Raw genomic sequence first — 19,655 nt, 5'->3', positions numbered from 1 at the left:
CCAAACCAAATTCTATGAGATCAACACAGTATGTGATATCATCATATTGTTAACATTTACCATTTTGGTTTTGATTTGAATGTTTAGACAAAGCAAATATCTCTTTAGGTTCCATGAGTCTTGTGCATAATGCAAAATACATTACTAGTGATCAGAACAGAAGACTATTTGAAAGCACAAGGACTTCCTCCAACATCAATGTGTTTGAATGGAAATTTAGGTCAGCCTGATTACAGGGAAGCAACACAATGTCCTGCGAGACCTCTGGTAAGTGTCTCTCCCTTCAGTATTTCTATCACAGGTCTGTAGTATTGAATGCAGGGTTGTTAAAGCCCACGGGTGCATTGTCAGAGCCTTTCTTCTGTCCTCGCTGGGCCAGTGCTGCACCCAAAGGCTCAATGTACGCCGGTGGCCGGCTGTCATACTCCTCCTCTTCCTCCTCGATCATCTGCTAAGGAGGAGCAGACACGTTTTGAAATTAGACAGTATCCTACATAAGTACACAAGAAATGGACTTTAAAATGTATACTCACCATTGATCTATCCTTTTCAGACATGGTCATTTGATGATTGTCGTCCAACGAGTCAAGGCTGTTGTCACAAAAGAACGAAATCTCTGTGATCAATCTCCGTAAGCTCAAGTAAGAGAGACACTACAGGCAAAACATCAATTTCAATGTTGAGGTTTTGGGCTATTTATTTATTCATTTTAACATGTCTTCTTTCAGACTAGTGGGAAAAAACATCCAAAATACCTATGTGCCTGTAGAGTTTCCTAAATTCATCTATCTAATACATAAAATAATTGTGTGTGTGTGTGTGTGTGTGTGTGTGTGTGTGTGTGTGTGTGTGTGTGTGTGTGTGTGTGTGTGTGTGTGTGTGTGTCATTCATAGCCTGATTTATGTAACATTTTATACCTAAAACATGGCTAAATGATGCCTCATATTTTCAGGTTTGAACTTACAGTTTCCCAAAACTTAAAATCAATTATCTTAATGTAAGTAATCAACTGGGGAAGTTTCATGGTGAAATTAACTATTGGTTAAAATAGTTTCCCTATTCATCTGCAGAGTCTCAGAAACACAGCTTTTGTATCTTAAATCACTGTTTAGGTTTTTTCATTTCAATAAAGGTTCACATGCCAAAGTTGGACAGAATAAAGCCACTTCTCCATCACAACATGCGCTCCAGAGCCCACTGTGACAAAATGTCCACCTGGAAACATTCCCAGTTTATCAACCAGCACTGCTGCAGAGTGGAGAGCGAGGTCGTGTGTCACTGTGAGCCACCACCTTGTGACTGAGCAAATCACTGCTATCCACGATGGTGCACGGAGAGGTTTTCCCTACCTGACTTTGTCAACATCTGAGCTGTCCTCGTCCATGTCCAGGACCAAGGTTGTGTCAATGTTGAGGTTGAGAACAGGATTAGCCCTGTTATCGAATAATGACATACATAGGATGACAAACACATGTGTTATGTTAGCGTGTAATGACATACATAGGATGACAAACACATGTGTTATGTCAGCGTGTAATGACATACATAGGATGACAAACATGTGTTATTGTTAGCGAGTAATGACATACATAGGATGACAAACATGTGTTATTGTTAGCGAGTAATGACATACATTGGATGACAAACACATGTGTTATGTTAGCAAGTAATGACACACATAGGATGACAAACATGTGTTATTGTTAGCGAGTAATGACATACATAGGATAACAAACACGTGTTTTATTTTCATGTAATTTGTTCATGTCATATATCTTGTTAATTCTTGTTTCCTCACCCCTCCATGGTGTACTTGTTGGTTCCAGGCACCACAGGGCCACTTTTCTGGTTGTCAGACGTCACCATGGATGCAGAGTTCATGGCTTTAGCTGCCTTCAGCTTCCTCCTGTAGCTGTAGGGTGAAGTGAGTTGATTAGAAAAACACGCACAGTGGTTTACCTTGTATGGATAGTTTTAGATCAATGGTAGGCTACTTAACAAACCTTTTCTGGGATAAACAGAATGGTGGTGATTAGTTAATTGTCCTGTCTTATCATGTCACTAACTTCATTCCAAACCCTCTTTTTCTTACTTTCTGCGAGTGCACATCAGTGAAGTGGTGAGGACAGCCAGCACGATGACGAGGCCTGCCACCATGCCCAGCAGGATGTACCTCACTGGGTCAGTTTCGGGTTCGATCAATGGAGCTTTCCCCTGAAGCACAAGTAAGATGTACAGTATGTCAGTTTATTGTTGTGTCTGTGGACGTACTGTGTGAGGTTCCATTCACACATTCAGTTTTTGGACACATTCATTTATTAATTAGATTTTAAGTCAAACATAAAACACTATAATGAAACAAATTGACAGTTCAGTGACATTTTGCTATTCTGCAATACCCTCTTCTGTCATTAAATTCTGAAAATAAAGTTAATTATAGTAATGATTCATCCAATTGTAATAATTATTTTGGGGTTCCAACCTAGAACCCATTGACCTGATTGCACCTTTGTTCCAAATTACCATTCGATACAGTAACAAACATCGGACGCAAAATACAATTCAATGATTCCAGCATACTGCACTGTCGTAATAGAACTAACCTTTATGTTCTTCTTCTTCTCAGACACAATTAATACATGATTACACAGCAATACATTTTAAGAAATGGTCATTAGGCTACGCTTCTAATGAGGATCAATATTTTGTTATTATTTTTCTTAATATTTCACACATTTGACATTTTACACAACAACAATAACACAAGAAGCAATGTCCTCATTGGTGTCCTGCAGCAAATTCTTCTGTTGGAATTTTGTTTTTTTTCTAATTCATCAGGATTAGGGATTTTGACATTTGGTATTTTGTCTTGTCTGTGTTGTAAATCAGAGGCAAGGCAGGCAAATAGAACACAGACAGTAGTGCTGATGTGTTTCTTGCGATGATTTCTTTTTCAGGGACTCACTGTCTCATATAACAGAAAGTATCTTCCAGAACAGTGTAAGGACATGCATCAACACCGGTGGAAGAAAAAAAAGGAAACTTACTCCAAAAATGTACAAGGGTCATGTAATGCTGCTTTTGTTAAAGAAAGTACAGCATGACAGAAAAGAGGCTATTTCCAAAAATAAAACTTCAACTCTAAAAGTGCTCATACTCACAATATCTGCAAGGCCGAGCTCTATAAGTACAAGAGAGTGTTGAGGATCAGAAATCATCTTTTCCACTTCAGTGGAGGTAAGAGCAGTCCCGTTGGAGAAGACAAAATATGCTACTATGATCGTTTTTTCTGAAGCCCTGAAAAAAGAATGCAGTTTACTTACAGACCTAAAATACTGAACCTAAATTAACAATTTCAACTGTTTTAAAATAAAAATCCAATTTCGTTTCTGCAATTATCATCTACTATTACCAGTATGGTTGTTTACAGAAACACTGGCACCACCTAGTGGACAACCGTATGTGTACGTGTGAGTGTGTAAATATATTTTGGAGTTCTTGTCGACACCAGACAATGATTTATGATCTTTATCTGTATTCACAGAATGCATCATTTATTTTGAATGTGTGGGGATTCAATGTTTACAGATGATGAGAAAAGGGAACTTGCCTGAATGCTTCTGAAGAGTCCGACCTGATTGCAGCAATCTCAACAGCAGCCTTGGTGGCAGTCATAAGTGCCCTAGAATTGTAGAGATTCCCAGAAAATAGCAAGTCCCCGGCCAGAAGTATGATAGATATAAGTGTTAACTAAATAAAACGTTAAGAAGTCATTGATCAACTGATCAGATTACAATAATTTTTTTTTATAAAACGTAGTGTAGCATGGAATCATGTACCTGATGATTTCATTGAGGTTTTCTTCTACGTAGGCTTGGGATCTTGTAAATTCAAGTTCCACTTTGTATGAGTCATCAACTGCAAAAATCTGCAAAATTAAAAGAACAGAAGTGTTAACACTGGCTGATGTCTTGCTCTCTGTCTGGTGTTTTTGTGAATGAAAATCCAGCTGGAAGATTTGAGTCACTCACCTCCATCACAGTGCTGGTGGAGAGGTCGCCGGTGTCCTTTGCCATTACTGTCACCAGATACTTCCCTTTCAGTGACGTGTCGAGCGTCTCGGAAGTTCTGTGGAAAGTTTGGGAAGTCATCAATGTGCAGCCATGGACAGATTATGAGACAACAGGCCCCTTGGTACAGACATATTGTGTTGTGGTCATTTTTTCTCTTTTAATGTCATTTTTCCATCTATTTGTAGTCGTCATTTTGTCATTTGTAGTCATTTTGTGTTCATTTGTATGTTTTAGCTGTGGTTGCCTTGTGTGTGTCTTTCTCCAGTCGTTTAGCATGTACAGTAAATATGTCTCTTTTTGGCTGTTTTGTTTCTCTGTTGTCATTTTGTGTCTCTTTTCGTTCAATTGACATGTCTTTGTAGTTGTTTTGTGTCTTTTTGTTGTCATTTTATGCATCCTTGTATATTGATTTTAGCTTCTGTTTGCGGTCTTGTTGCGTCTCTTTGTAGTTGTTTTAAGTCCCTGCAGTTATTTTGAACCTCTTTGCATTTGTTTTGAGACTTTTTGTATTTGTTTTGCGTGTCATTGCAGCTGATTTGAGTTTCTTTGTAGTTGTTTTGTGTCTCTTTCTAGCTATTTTGAGACTTTTGCAGTTGTTTTGAGTCTCTTTGTATTTGTTTTGTGGGTTTTTGTAGCTGCTTTGAGTTTCTTTGTAGTTGTTTTAAGTCTCTTTCTAGCTATTTTGAGACTTCTTGCGGTTGTTTAGTGTCTCTTTCTAGTAATTTTGCATCTCTTAAGCTCTTAATTTCCAATAAGACACTTTTTTTTTCTTCTTTTTAAAGGTTCTGGTCCTAGTTCTGTTAAAAAAATCTAAAATGAGCTCAGCAGTAACACGCCAAAGGATGTGAGAAAACCCAAACACATACACGTAGGGAGAGCATAAAGAGATATGGCCGTATGATGCTAAAGAATGATTTTGTACTCACTGAATAATTCCAACATAAAAGTCATTTTGCTGTGTGGTGACGACATCGAACAGCATCTTCATGTCAATTACTTGATTGTTGTTGTCTTTAAATTGGACTGCTGTCACTTTAAAATCAATCTGCCTATTTGTTCCAGAGTCACGGTCTGTGGCCTGAGAGCAGCAAGAGATAGAATGTCTCATCATCACGTAACATATCTTATTCACAAGCTGAAATCATGGCAGTGATTTGCTTTTCATTCATACTCACAGTGACTCCTGCTACCGATGTTCCCTTACTTGCACTTTCTGACACCACAACTAAATCCAAAAAAGAATACCCTTTAAATTTGTGTGTGTTTTTAGTTGAGTAGGATAGCATGGAATTAATTAAAGGGGTCACATGGCAAAAAAAAAAAACATATTTAGATCCACACTCACCAAATACAGAATCTGAGAAAATGAATTCGGGAGCGTTGTCGTTGATGTCTGCAATGTTGATCACCATTTGTCCTGATATAATTAATAGACAAATGAATTAAAGTGATATGATATCTGGGTCTGTAAGACTGCATTTGACCTATGTCTTTGTGCATTTACTGATCTTATTTGATGCTTTTGTTATCTTTACAACGTCCCAGTGCTGACCTGTTGTGACGCTGTTGTTCTCCCCTTTCTCTGTGTACTCGTCCACCACCTGAGCTTCTATCAGCACCTGGTCACATTTTTCATAATCTGTCGTTTGCTCCGGGTTGACTCTGACGTCCCCCTTTGGATCTAGGATGAACCAGCTGCAGGGTGTCAGAGAGCCATTGCATCTGCATTTAACGGACACCAGCTCGTATTCTAGCGAGTGGTTTCCATCTTTGTCCTGCGCTGTAAAGTGCCCAACAGGCGTGCTGATGGTGGTGTTCTCCTTTACTGTCACAGGCGCTGTTGGCTTGAACTCGGGCCTCTCATCATTCACGTCCAACACGTCCACCTCCACCATCACGACAGCCATCTTCTGCTCCAGATCTGTCGCCTCTACCCGCAGGTGGAATTGCTTGCGAGCGCTCTCGTAGTCCAGCTCAATGTCAGGGTCCACGGTGATGTTCCCCCTGTAACCCCGCTCCTCTGCAAAGGTGCGAATGATGAAGCTGCCAAAGCTTCCTTCAATGATTCTGAAAGAAATACGGTTAAATTCTGCCGTTTGGTCCAAATCCTCAGCCTGAACAGAACCCACAAAGGCACCTGATTGGATTGAACAATAGAATTAAACTTAAGCCACATACAGCAGGTATGAACACTTGAAAGTGCCTTGACAAGTTAAATACTGACCTAATTCTCCTTCTCTGACAGAGAATTTGTATTTGGAGGCTTCAAATTTTGGTGTGTTGTCATTGACATCCTGGGAGGCATCAAGAGAAAACATTGACCGTCATCCTCACAGGAATGGCAGCTTCAGTTGCAACACAGCTACTATGCTTTGCTTCAAACTGCTGAAGACTTACCTCTACAATGATGATAACTGTAACCATTGTGGACAACGGGGGAGAACCCTTGTCAGTAGCGGTTACATTGAGCTCGATCCTCCCTTTCAGCTTCGGGTCCAGGGCCTCACGATCAAGCTCACCCTTGTTTCTTAACACACCAGTGTTGGCGTCGATGGTGAAGTTATCACTGTACCTGCTCGGTTCAATTCCAAACACTATTTTACTGTTTTCCGTTTCCGAGTCGTCTGCATCAGTTGCCTGACCAAATAAAAAACAGTAAAAGAAAGGGTGAAGAAACTACATTTCTTTCTTAGTTCACTGCATTGCCAACAATGTGTAAACACTCGATTAAGATGATGTTGACACTCATGTGACTGTTGAACATCTTGGTCCAATACTATGGTCATTACTATGCTGCTGTAACAGCTTCCTCTCTTCTGGAAAGGTTTTTGAAGATTTTGGAATCTGCAGGGATTTGCTCCCAATTAGCCACATGGGCGTTTAAGAGGTCAAGCACTGATGTGGGGTGATAAGGCCTGGCTCGCTGGTTTGGTTTATCCTAAAGGTGTGAGACAGGGTTGAGACTCTGTGTAGTGTGCAGTTGGAAATAAGAGATCTTTTGTAGCACATACCTCATCTCTGTTTGCGGGTACAGGCTCAAGGCTATCAGCAGCTGCTAACATGACACAAGTAATCTTTGACCAAACTGCTGGCGGTCAAGTTGCGTTGTGGGTAATGTAGGCCCCAGGTTTTGACAAGGAAGAAGGCTTGGAATTAAAAAACGTCTATATCTCTGGTTCTGCTGCAAGAGATTTTTGATGTATTCTCTGTAAACTGTCCCCAGTGGTAAAGTGTAAAGTGTTTTAAAGGTTTCATAATTATAAATACTGTGAAATCCGTGAAAGTAAGGAAATTTGTCAACAGTTTTGGCTATCAAATTGCTTTTTGCAACTTTCAGTATTTCAACGTCCCAAAGTAAAGACATAAGTAATTGTTTTGTTTTTTTAAATTTGCAATTAACAAAATATGTGGTTTATATCAATTTACATATATTTCTAGTCATAGTTCCATTATCTTTATTGTGACTATTGTTGCCACTGTTCATCACACCCCCAACCTACATTTTCAGACACCGCCTACCAAGAGCCTGGGTCTGAGGTGTTTTCCTAAAAGCGATTTTTTCTTGGGGAAATTACTGGAATTGTTGGGTCTTTGTAAATTATAGAGTGTGGTCTAGACTGACTCTATCTTTAAAGTGTCTTGAGATAACTATTGTTATGATTTGATAACATATGATCTAAATAAGGTTGAATTGAATTGATTCTGGAATTAAAGAAATCTGAAATCTTGTTAAAAATAGCAGCAAAACCTACAATGATGGAAATATGTACAGTTGTCTTATTGTTCTCCCAGTCACCTCTATCTTAAGTTCAAGCTCTCCACCCTCTCTAACAAACTCCTGGTAATATTCTCTGTTGATGACTGGGGCGTGGTCATTAATGTCAGTCACAGTGATCTCCAGTACTGTTGTTCCGGGCTTGTCGTCTGTGTCTCTGGCCTGCAGCGTAGCAGAATACAGAGACCTGACCTCACGATCCAACAGAGTTGCATTTTTCACGAAAATTGTGCCCGTCTGTGGCTCCACATCAAAATACAGTAGTCTGAAACACAGATTCAGGCTGTTCAGTGGTATTGTCTCACTTAGCATGAGAGAATAAGGTGCACAGTGGCTGCATTCAAATGAGCAGTAAACGTTGGTTAGGCATACATGCTTTCTGGAAGAAGTCTGTAGGTGATGTTGCCTTGATCCATCGTGTCAGGATCCTCTGCCTGAGGGGGGGAGGGGAAGAAATGTTTGCATGTTTGCATGTTTTTTACATGCAAGGTCAAACTGTCTGAGCTACTATCCAGATAGTAAATAACTTACAGTTATGGTGCCCAATACTTTTCCAACTTGAGAGTGCTCAGCCACCTCCAACTTATACGTGTCCTGTTGGAACTTGGGACTGTTGTCATTGGCATCCTTGATGTTAATAGTAACTGTAGCAGTGGAGTGGTCGTTGGTTTCTTCATCTGTGGCAATAACCTGTACCATAACACAAGCATAGGAAACACGTCAGACTGATAGAGTGCTTTAAATCGCCCATATTATGCTCCTTTTCAGGTTCATAATTTTATTTTGAGATTGTACCAGAATAGGTTTTAATGGTTTCATTTACACAAAACACCATAATTTTGTTGTACTACACATTGCTGCAGCTCCTGTTTTCACCCTGTGTGTTTAGGTCTCTGTTTAGCTACAGAGTGAGACATCACACTCTTAACTATCTTTGTTGGGAGTCGCACATGTGCAGTAGCTAGGTAAGATCCCATCAGCTGGATAACACTCTCTCCAACTTTTGTCAGTAGAAGGCAGGATTATTAAGGAGACTTCTTCTAATTGAGGGACACTTGTGGAATACCTGCAGAACAGGGACATGGAAGTGGTTCTTTTGGAAATTATAGTGAAGTAGTGTGTGTTGTAGCAGCGTTTTGTCATTCAGAACGAGCTAGAATGCCAGTGCTAGCTTATGCTACGTTTAGCCACCTTGGCTCGGCCATCTCGGCTAATGAAGTAGAAAGTCGTGCAGATTTTAAACACCTCACCCGGAGGGCAGAGGACATTCAGAAACCTGTATCACACTCAAAACAGCATGGATAGTTTTTTTTCAAGTTTGTATGTGCGTGGAAGCACCAGAAACAAAAAATAACCCCATAATATGGGCACTTTAAGAATCATAGATGACCAAAAGATGAAAGATGTCACTGATACACACACTTATTATCACAGACTCATGGGCTGGTTTTTATTTTTCTTACTTGTAGAATCATTTGTTGCTTTTTTTCAAAATCCAGTTGTTGGGGCTGCTTGACCAGAAACTGAACGATGCTGTCTGAGATGGTAAATTGAGGTTCCACAGAAAACACATCCTTGTCCTCTCCCTCCAGGGTTAGTTTAGTTTTGGAAGTCTGTGAAAAGCCAAGAAAGATGATTGATACTTGATCATTATTTCGCTTATTATACAGAAAACTGTATCTTTTAGTCAAAGAGTGTTCCTTTGGGGGATTTCTTCTCACCTTATCCAGATCCTTGACTGTCATGTTGAAAGAAACAGAGCTGAGTGAGTGCTCCACGACTTCTCCTGTGAAGTGACTCTCCTTCACACAGGAGAGTCCACACTTGTAAAACTCCGGCCAGTTGTCATTGATGTCGATAATGTTGATCTGTACATTTGCTGTTGTGTGGGCAAAGAGCCCGTGGATATTATGTTTGGACTCAGTAGCCTAAAATTGAACCGAATATGATAATGTCACCATCTCAACATTTTTCAAAATAAAGGTTTCCAATTAAACAAGGTTCACAAGACACAACCAATTGAATTTCAGATATTTTTCTCAGACTGCAGCAGATATCCTTTTTGTTTGGCTCGTTGCTCATGGGCTGTGATCGAGAGAAGGCTGTTTCCAGCACGAAGGAAGTTATTATAGCCATTAAATGCCTAGTTTTATTTCTTGTATCTAACCCTGTTCTCACAACCCTCACAAACTCCTTTTTCTGCTTTCTCGCATGCTTCTCTCTCATTACAGGAGCCACAGGAGGGAGGATGAAGCTACAGTATGAAGCCTCATCAAGACACAGCTCCCTCGCTGTGCCTAACCTCTTGATCCTTTACCATTCAACCTGCACTCATCCCCTCGTTCTCAACCCCTTTTTGTCGTTAGAGAAGAAGACAAGGGATGACGTTGTTTTCTTGTGAGGGTACAAAAAACTTTTAAAAACTATTTCTACTTTCCAGCCTAATTTTGATGCAAAACACAACTGTTGTATTGTAGTGTAATAGCTTGGGCTTTCTTCTCAGTTATGCATGGAACTGAATGAGAATCAAAGAACAATAAGAGGATTGACAAAATCTAAATTTTAGAAAATACTTTATGGTTTCTCGCCAAGAGTTAAATGAGAAGATTTGTAGATTTAGTTTTTTTTAACCTTGAAACTGAGCCAAGCTAGTTTTTATATCATGGCTCCAAGTATTTATGATGAGCTAAGCTAATTCCACATTAGAGTGGTGTCAACTCTCTGCAAAATGTTAAAATATTCCTTGAAATCGTGGTTGTGTTATAACAAAAATGAACCTAGAATGGACCAAAAATCGCAATGAAAATGTATATGTACGGTAAATGTTTACAAGACAGAGTAAAATTATATCTGGAGGATGAAATTGATGTACCTTGACAGTCAGGCTAACTGTGTCACCAATAAGTTCTCTGTCAATAGCTGACAATACAGTTATGTCTCCATCAGTTGTTGAGATCTCAAACAGGCCATCTACCGTGGAATCTGTCAAAAAATGTGGAACGAAACTAAATAATCTGTTACTTATTCAGTTAGTGCAAACTTCAAACTGTTACTTAGCTGTTTTGGCTCACTTTCAATGCAATAGATCATAGCATCGTTGATTCCTGTGTCCCGGTCTATGGCGGTCACTTTGAACACAGACTTTCCCTGTAAAAAAAAAACACAAAAAAAACACAGAAGCAGTTGAAAGTCTCCTCATTTACATGTTCACTCATTGTCTGTGGATTTGTGTTATTTAGAGCATGATTTTCAGCAGCTTTGTCACAATATTGACCTAAAAAATACAGCCTCAACACATACTCACACACACTGAACCTCACACAAAGACATGTGAACATCAGAGCGAAAAGCAGATGTCAAAACTGTGCAACAAGTGTGTAATAACTGAATGGTGGAATAAACTGGATGATCTTTTCTCAGTAAAACTTTCCGTAATAAAAAACCTTTCGTTAAGCTTTTTTGTTGTTGATGCAGCACTCATTTAAAATGTACCAGCACTTACCTGAGGAGAATTCTCTTCAACTTTTCCTACGTAGGGAGTACCAACAAATACGGGGTCGAGGTCTGGGACATCAACAACCGTAATGAAGGAAAAGGCAACACTAGAGAAGTAGTTGGTTTCATTAAAATAGCAATGGCCTCCGCCATCCTGTCACGGGACAAATGATGAAATATAAAAAAATGTATGTCTCTTGTTATTGAGAGATTTCTTTTTGCATAAAAGGTATATAATAAATAAAGTGATATTTGAAAATCCTTATAAAACTATCAGGAAAATCTAACTACACATTTGGTGGTATAACCACTGAGTGTGATACAGAATGAATATTTTTGGCTTGCTAAAATACAATTTTGTTACTGTATCAGTTGCATAGTTAATCAAATGATTCACGTCAGGGATCTGTTTAGCCTTACATTTACAAAGGAACAGAACCATTTTATTTAAGCCACTTAATGTTTTTATGTTATGGTTAAGGAATAAATGTAGTGGGTACAAAAAAACAAATTCAACATCAGATCCAACAGACCAAGATCCAACTGTAAATGTTACAGTGCTTCTCAGTCTTTTGTGCCATGTTACAGCAGCAAACGGAATAGTGCCAAAACAAGGTTTATCAGTGAATAATGTAAGTGCAAGATATAACACCAAATTCATAAACAGTAGATGCAAAAGTAAACAGATTAAAAGTTTGAATATGTAGTATTCAAAGTATACATATAAAATAAATAATGGACGAATAAAATATTGAAAATGATATTGTATACATGCATGCTTTATTAAGTGAACTGTCCCATATTAAGGCCAATTAAAACATTTTGGAAAAAATGCTTATTACACTATTTGCAAAGAGATAAGAAGATTGAGTCAAGAGACAGTTAGCTTAGCTTAGCTTAGCTCATCATAATGACATGCAGAGGGAAACAGCTAGCCTGGCTCTGTCTAAAGGTAGGCTAACAAAATCTGCCAAACAGAAACCTCTAAAGATCACAACTTAAACCAGTATATCTAATTTGTTTACATCATACAAATCCAAGATCTTAAAAAACAAATATTTAGTGACTTCCTGGAATCTCTGCTGGTTTCCTGGCAACCTCATGGTTGTGACTATGGAAACAGCTTGAAGCAAATAAACGCATTTCTAAAAAAAAAGTCAAACTAAAGATCCAATCATAATGTCTGTTTACAATAACTCTTGGGTAGTAAACTCCTGCCTGTCATTCATTTATACAGTATATATCTATATGCATACAGTTTATATATATATATATATGCATATGCATAATACTTACAGTTGCGTTGATCTTCAGCCGATAGAAAGTGCTCAATGCAGTAAAATTCAGACTTCCATTTAATCTGACTTCACCAGTTGTGGGCCCAATGCTAAAAAGGCTAAATCCATCATTTGGAGTAACCTACACAACACAGTGTATGTTATGCTTTAATGACATTTGTCGAACATCAGAATATGATATTAATCAATTACATGGTTTAAAAAGGAAGCTTACTTCATCAATGTTGTATCGAACAATACTAGCACTTGAAGTGTCTGCATCAGTGGCCACCACCCTAAACAGAGGCGTATTTACAGGGGTATCCTGATGAATTGAACGGGGATAAAAACAAAGACAGACTAATTAAACACAAAAATGTGTTTCTCAGTGTTAACAACTGTTTGAGAAATTTTGGACAACATGATGGATTGAAAAATGTACACTGGAGTAGAGAAAGTGATGAAAGAAATGTTAAAATAATTGAATGTTTAATTACTTCTGGGATTTCAAAATCATATGAAGATTCCTGGAATATGGGTCGGTTGTCATTGGCATCTTTTAATATGACAGTTAGTACGGCTTCTACCTGTAAGACATTGCATGGTGTACGTTGTGAACATCACAAACAAACTGATATGAAATGGATGATAAAAACTAACTAAACTGTCACTTACAAAATTGGGACCATCCGAGACACCAACTCCAAGAGGCAATACATTACTAGCCTAGAATAAAAAAATTAAAAAAGAAAATACTATATTAAGCAAGCATAAACATGATTAAAATGATATTTCTAAATACTAAATAGTCTCTACTTTCAGCACACCATACCTCTCTATCTAGTTTCCTACTGACTGATACTCTTCCAGTGCTGCTTTCAACAGTAAAGTATTGTGCATTGGGTTCACGGAGTGAATAAGTCAATGGGTCATTTTCTGCATCTGTTGCTTCTATAGTAAAGCCGTAGGCCCCTATGAAAATAATATTGGAGAAACATACATAAATGTGTGCAATATTTGTTAAGTTACAATACAGTACAAAAGTGCACATACATACCTATGGGGGTGTCTTCACATATATCCTTAACATTTCTGTTGATTGTAGGACTGGTATTTGCTGTGGAAACACAGTATAAATAGAATGTTGGGCAGTGAGGTAAAGTCATAATGACAAAATTACAATATGTTGAAGTGAATACTCACCATTAGTGAAGCTGATAAGGAACAACAGTAATATACTTCCTGTGACCACCTCCATGCCTGCAAATAAAAAGAAAGAGCAATCTATCAAGTACAGCTAGTACTTAGTCCATAAATTAATAAGTCAATCGACAGAAAATAAGTGGACAACTATAGACAAACAATTAATTGTCAATTATTGAGCCAAAAGACTATAATAGTCTATGGACATGCTAGTGGTTTAGTAAAAGTTATACTTTGGCACAGTGGTGCTTTGAGCTAAATAAGGTCAGCATAATGTTTACCTTGTTCGCCATCTTGGTTTAGTGTGCATGGTCAGGGCTTCTAACATTTGCTAAGTATTAATGAACACAAAGTAAAGTTGAGAGTGATGGGAATGTCATTAGTTTTAGTATTTGGTCATAACATTTGGGAATTACTGGAATTGTTGAGTCTTTGTAAATTATAGTATGTCCTAGACCTGGACTCTTGTAATGATCTGATACGATGCATAAAATTGAATTGAATTGAATAACAAATTAGAAATTTGACCTGAAGCACTTGATGAAAGATAAAGGGATGTGTGATTGTTGGTACCAAATTTTGCAACAATCCATTTAATAGTTGTCAAGACAGTTTACTTAAAACCAGAAATGTTAACTCCATGTTGGCGATAGAGGAAAAGTCAAGGCCAACGTAATATTCTGGAAAACCATCATTCAACTTTTATAGTTAATTTAACAACTATTGAATTGTTGATGAATTTATTCAATAGTTGAACAACATAAGACAGAAGTTTTTTTTCTTCTGGCCCAAAGTGGTCGACCAGCCCATTGACAGACATACAACATTGATCCTTAAATAAATAAAATCCATTCATGTTCCGACCTTTCAAATGTTTTTTTGTTTTTTGCTGCTTTTCTCTAAATTATTAACATTGAGAAAAAGGTTGCACTTCAACACTGGGATTCTCAGTGGAGTGCTAATCCCAAAATGAAGACTCATGTTTTATATGGACACTTAGTAGAGAAAGATATAGCAATTAATGTTTATTATTAAAATGAATTCATATTTGATTCCTCTTGATTAAACACCAACACCATTTAATGTAATTGTCATTAAGTAATCAGACATATTCAAAAGGGAAGAAAACTACTCTTGCACTGATTTCTATGGGTTTACAATTTAACAGCATGTTGCATATGGCCACACCTGAGCGGAGTGTCATAACATGTAGGAGAGTTTCATTACAGAGAGAGCAGAGCTGCGTCATCTTTTGGCCCCGTGTGATGTGCTCTTTCACCCTCATGTTGTCCTCATGTCAAATTTACCAGTTTTCCCATATCAATGTTCTTTTTAATTAACGCTCTTTGGCAAGTACAAACCTCTACTCTTATTAATTTAGCTGTGTCTTATTCAATTTTTTCAGCTTTTGAAAAAAAACTGAAGTGGTTTTGAAATAGTATTGAGTAAAAGTTGACATATTGCAGTCTGTGTTTATCCATCAACACACATTCCTTTATTTTAGTCAAATTAATTCTTAATTTCTGCTTTCCTAAATCAAACATTAGGTATAATTTCCTATAAATGAGGTTTATTGACAATAAATTCCCAAAAACAAATATGTAAGAAAAAGTTAAAAACAAAAAGTGTCAACAATAGTGTTGATTTTCAATTTTGAACGGAAGACAACACAAGGGTTACTAATCGTAAAATTAGAGGTAATTAGACACTAACGGCTTTATGTAAAATTATTTTAAATCCCTTGTCATGTACATCATGTTTTCCAATTCAAACAAGAACTTGTACACTACAATATGAACCATTTTAATAAAACATGAGCAACATTAGGGAACGGTACTTGTCATCATCATTTTGAAAACAATCTTCAAGAGTCCAACAACAAGTACATTTACAACAAGAACACATTACAGTGTGTCCCTCGGTCTGATTTTAAAGTAATGAATTATCCTACTTAAGAATTAAACAAGTTTATGTTAATGAGGCTTTCTATGGATTATTGAGGCTACCTTAAAATTGTTTGCATTTTGCCACTGTTTCTACTTCGTGTAAAGACAGAAAAGAATTAGAATTTGCATTTTTGGCTGTTATATGCAACGTTCAATCATTAATAAAATGGGAATCTGGAAAATGTTTAATGCCGGGACTTCGGGGAATGAATCACTTTAGTATATCCATGCTGCTGAAAATTGTTTAATTTGAATATGTGTATATTAAAATGACAAGTATAGGTCATAAATGAACCCTATGATTACAGAACAAGATATTTTACCATGTCAGATTAAAAAGATTAGCCCGGTTGTCCTCTTTAATGATCTATTCATTGTGAGCAGAACACATTTGACCACCATCAACCGATGTGGTAACTAAAAACATCTTTTTAACACTTTAAAAATGTAAATTCAATGTAAAACGCAGCAGTCCGACTTACCTGAAGACATTCGCAGAGGAGCTTCTCGTTTAATGATGTCTGAATGAGACCTTTGACTCTGGTTCCTCCTAGTGATTATCGTCTAGTAGTTGTAAACATAAATGATTAACGCGAAAAAGAAACGCACAGCCAATAACACAGCACTAAATCTCCCTGTGTGTGTGTTAGTTAGAAAAAAAACAGACACCCAGAAGCATTTCACTGAAGAGTAATGAATCTAAATATCCACCTGTTTCTTGCTTTCACACATGGCTACATTATGGCTGTGTAAGCCTGGATAGTCCTCATCTCATCGCTGGCTTACCAGCCCTGTCACCAACAATACATGGCATCCCGCCATACTGGGTCACCAGTGCCCATACCCCAACTCTTTTGTTTAAGTGGTTGCTCCTGTTGTCATGGCTTCCATTGAGAAAACCCAATGTGACCAGGGCCCTTTCTAAAACGTGGCTCATGAGAACCAATCAGTGGACCAGTGCCTTTTGCAGAAAACAGATCCATGTTCCTCACTAATGAGCTCTTCCCAGTAATCCCACCCTTTTGGCCTGTTCTAATTAAACGTCATCACACAAAGGATTAGCTTCTCTTTTGCCCACTGGATTCATTGAAGTCTTTGGAATGGAGGGAAAGCATGTATGCAATAAATGTTGTGTATGTTCCTGACAACGGATATTTAGTCAGACAGGATTCTTTGGTTTAAGAGAGATTCCCTTTAAATGCCACAAAAGTAAATATTTGTGTTATGAAACAGATAAAAAGCACAGCCTAAAGGTACTTGCTACTAATTTTTAAATATTGAGCTGTCACACTTGCACTGCAAGTTGCCTTTTTAATAGGGATATAGGTGTTTTAACATCTGAGAGTCTACAGTCACGCTTGTATTTCAGCCAGGCTTAGAAGCAAAATTAGATGCTGATGTCCACCTGCTAACATGGTGAAAAGGCAATGTTTACATGCTGATGCTTAGCAGGTATGGTGTTCACCGCTAAGTTTACCTTGTTAGCATACTAGCATTTGCTAATTAGCAATTAACACAAAGTAGCCTGAGGGTGCTGGAAATGTCTTAACCCTTGTGTTGTCCTCCCAGGTTTAAAAGGGACAAAAATTTGACATTGTGTCCCTTTTTCAGACTTTTTTTTTAGTTGTCACTAACACCACCTTTCAGTACTTTTTGGTATTCATCGTCAATAACCCTCATTTATGTAGAATTATATCTAATATTTGAGTTAAAAAAGCAGAAATTATGAATTATTTTGACTAATAGTTAAGATCAGAGGATAAAAGTGATCAATTGTATTTTAAAGAGCATTGAATGGAATCCAATTCATTTTTTTGGGGTAGTTTGGTTGACCTTTGTTTTGTTTTTTTCAGATGTAGACATTTTTAAAGGAGTCAAATTTGACCCGAAGACTACAGGAGGGTAAAATATTTGGTATTTGGTCATAAACCAAAGTATTGGACAAAGTGAAATTTTGACCTGACTGCTAGAGGTAAAAGATATGAATAGATAATAAAAGTTATTACAATTCATTTTTAGGGTAACATGATTGTAGTGCCTGTACCAATTCTGCTATCATAGCTAAAAACAGGATTGGGATGCTGATTTCTTTAAATGACCTATTGTGTTTCAAATGTCAGAAAAAGTATCAAAGTGAGTCAGATCAGCGTGCATGATGAAAACATTTAGTTAGTTGACCAGAATATGTGACATTTTCTAAAGAGGCAAACAACCAAAGGCATGTGCTAAGAAAACACAGGACATTATCATTTACATGCTCATAAGGAACATCAATCTGGGTATTGATGACAGACATCCCAGAAATATGTTCCCACAATCTAATCCAATTAGACTTTGGTTTATGATTTGCAGTATTGAACACAACCCTGCCACTCCTGACCAGGCAATAAAGATGTAGAAATATGTAGGAACGTCTCCAAAGCACTTCCAGTAAACAGAAACAACTTGACTAGAGACCAGCTTGCAAAGGGGTCATCCATCTTTGAATTTGGCCTTCTTTGAATCTTGCTTGGTCGTAATGCTATCGCAGTGATATATTTATAAATACTGTATATTTTTTATGCATTTTGCCATGATCACACACACCCACACATAAACACACACACACACACACACACATACACACACACACACACACACACACACACATAGACACATACACATACACACACACACACACGCACACACACACACACACACACACACACACACACACACACACGCTGTCAGATCTGGTAAAAATCTAAATTGAATCAATGACTCAATGATCCAAGGGTTATTCAGGGTGTTGTCTTAGATGATAAAATAAATCCTGAAGCACACTAGTTCATACAGGTTCAACATTTTTCATAACTATGACATGAGAATATAAAATGCAAACAAATAATAATACCAGTTTACTAGCGCCAATACATAAGCATGCTTGAAGGTCTCACACAAAATGAATAGTTACTGTGTCTGATATCATTTATACAATCTAGCATACCCTTCCACCCCTTTTTTCTCTTTTAGTGATAGAATGGGTTGGAGTCCCTGTATTTTATACACTTAGTCTTTCTTTTTTCCTTCCAGTTAACAGAGTCAGTATCCTTGTTTTTTCCAGTAGAAAAAATACATCCGGCTACTGAAGCATCATTGTTTCGATTATCCACTTTCTCATGTTTGAGGACATTTGTCTCTCTGAGTTTTGCGGGGTAATAACTGTGTCTCAGTGTACATCTTTTTGTTTCACATGGTTGGGTTAATACCAAAAATGTGATGAATAACTGCTCACAAAAATGTAGTCTGGTACACTGCATCAAGATCTAAGATGGGTTAGTGTGTTAATGGATTCCTTATGAAGACATTTCTCACCACACAGTCAAAAGAAAAGAATACACAATGAAAATCTATACTAATGGCTCTGTGTTTTTTAGCAAGTGTGAAAAAATGAAGGAAGATGTCCTGTATATAAAAAAGCTATAGACTTTAAATCATATTAATCCTGCAATGTGTCTAAAGTCAACTAGCATGGGCCTCTACACAGACATAACTGAGAAGCAGTGGTGAAAGTAACTATGTATATGCCCAAGACTGTAGGTGCAATTTTGAAGTACTTTATTTTCTCAATTTCCTGCTGCTTTATACTTCCACTACAACTCTGGGGAAAATATTGTGCTTTTGATCCCACTACATTTATCTAAAAGCTATACTGCATATTAAGATTTCAAACAGACCTACAGCTCATATGATCAACAGAATATGATGAATCATAAATTAAACGTCCCGATGAAGTATACTACTACAACTTTTAATTGTGACAGTATTCATATTTTGTTATGACAACTTTTACTTCAATAAAAATGTTGCCAAAGAATCAAATTTACATTTGTCCAAATATTTGGA

The 19,655-nt window shown here is 37.5% G+C and overlaps 1 protein-coding gene across 1 annotated transcript; it reads right to left on the bottom strand.

Moving 5' to 3' along the window:
* Positions 1 to 199: 199 nt before the first annotated feature.
* On the bottom strand, positions 200 to 16,530 carry cdhr2 (cadherin related family member 2). The gene is made up of 31 exons (XM_034883237.1): positions 16,253 to 16,530; positions 13,825 to 13,881; positions 13,679 to 13,738; positions 13,454 to 13,593; positions 13,297 to 13,347; positions 13,119 to 13,208; positions 12,857 to 12,946; positions 12,641 to 12,763; positions 11,352 to 11,498; positions 10,921 to 10,996; positions 10,722 to 10,831; positions 9,571 to 9,777; positions 9,313 to 9,462; positions 8,381 to 8,539; positions 8,222 to 8,283; positions 7,871 to 8,114; positions 6,472 to 6,711; positions 6,299 to 6,368; positions 5,627 to 6,211; positions 5,420 to 5,491; positions 5,250 to 5,299; positions 5,001 to 5,152; positions 4,033 to 4,129; positions 3,841 to 3,929; positions 3,612 to 3,683; positions 3,163 to 3,298; positions 2,094 to 2,215; positions 1,800 to 1,913; positions 1,351 to 1,434; positions 534 to 591; positions 200 to 451 (listed from the first exon to the last, which is right to left on the bottom strand). Exons 1-31 carry the CDS (start codon positions 16,260 to 16,262, stop codon positions 296 to 298), a joined length of 3,873 nt encoding a protein of 1,290 aa, XP_034739128.1. The 5' UTR covers positions 16,263 to 16,530; the 3' UTR covers positions 200 to 295.
* Positions 16,531 to 19,655: the final 3,125 nt, after the last annotated feature.

This window comes from Etheostoma cragini, chromosome 10, assembly GCF_013103735.1.
Source record: "Etheostoma cragini isolate CJK2018 chromosome 10, CSU_Ecrag_1.0, whole genome shotgun sequence".
In the NCBI taxonomy this organism is placed as follows: domain Eukaryota; kingdom Metazoa; phylum Chordata; class Actinopteri; order Perciformes; family Percidae; genus Etheostoma; species Etheostoma cragini.
The sequence above is the reverse complement of the archived record's forward strand: the minus strand, read 5'-3'. Positions and strand labels throughout refer to the sequence as shown.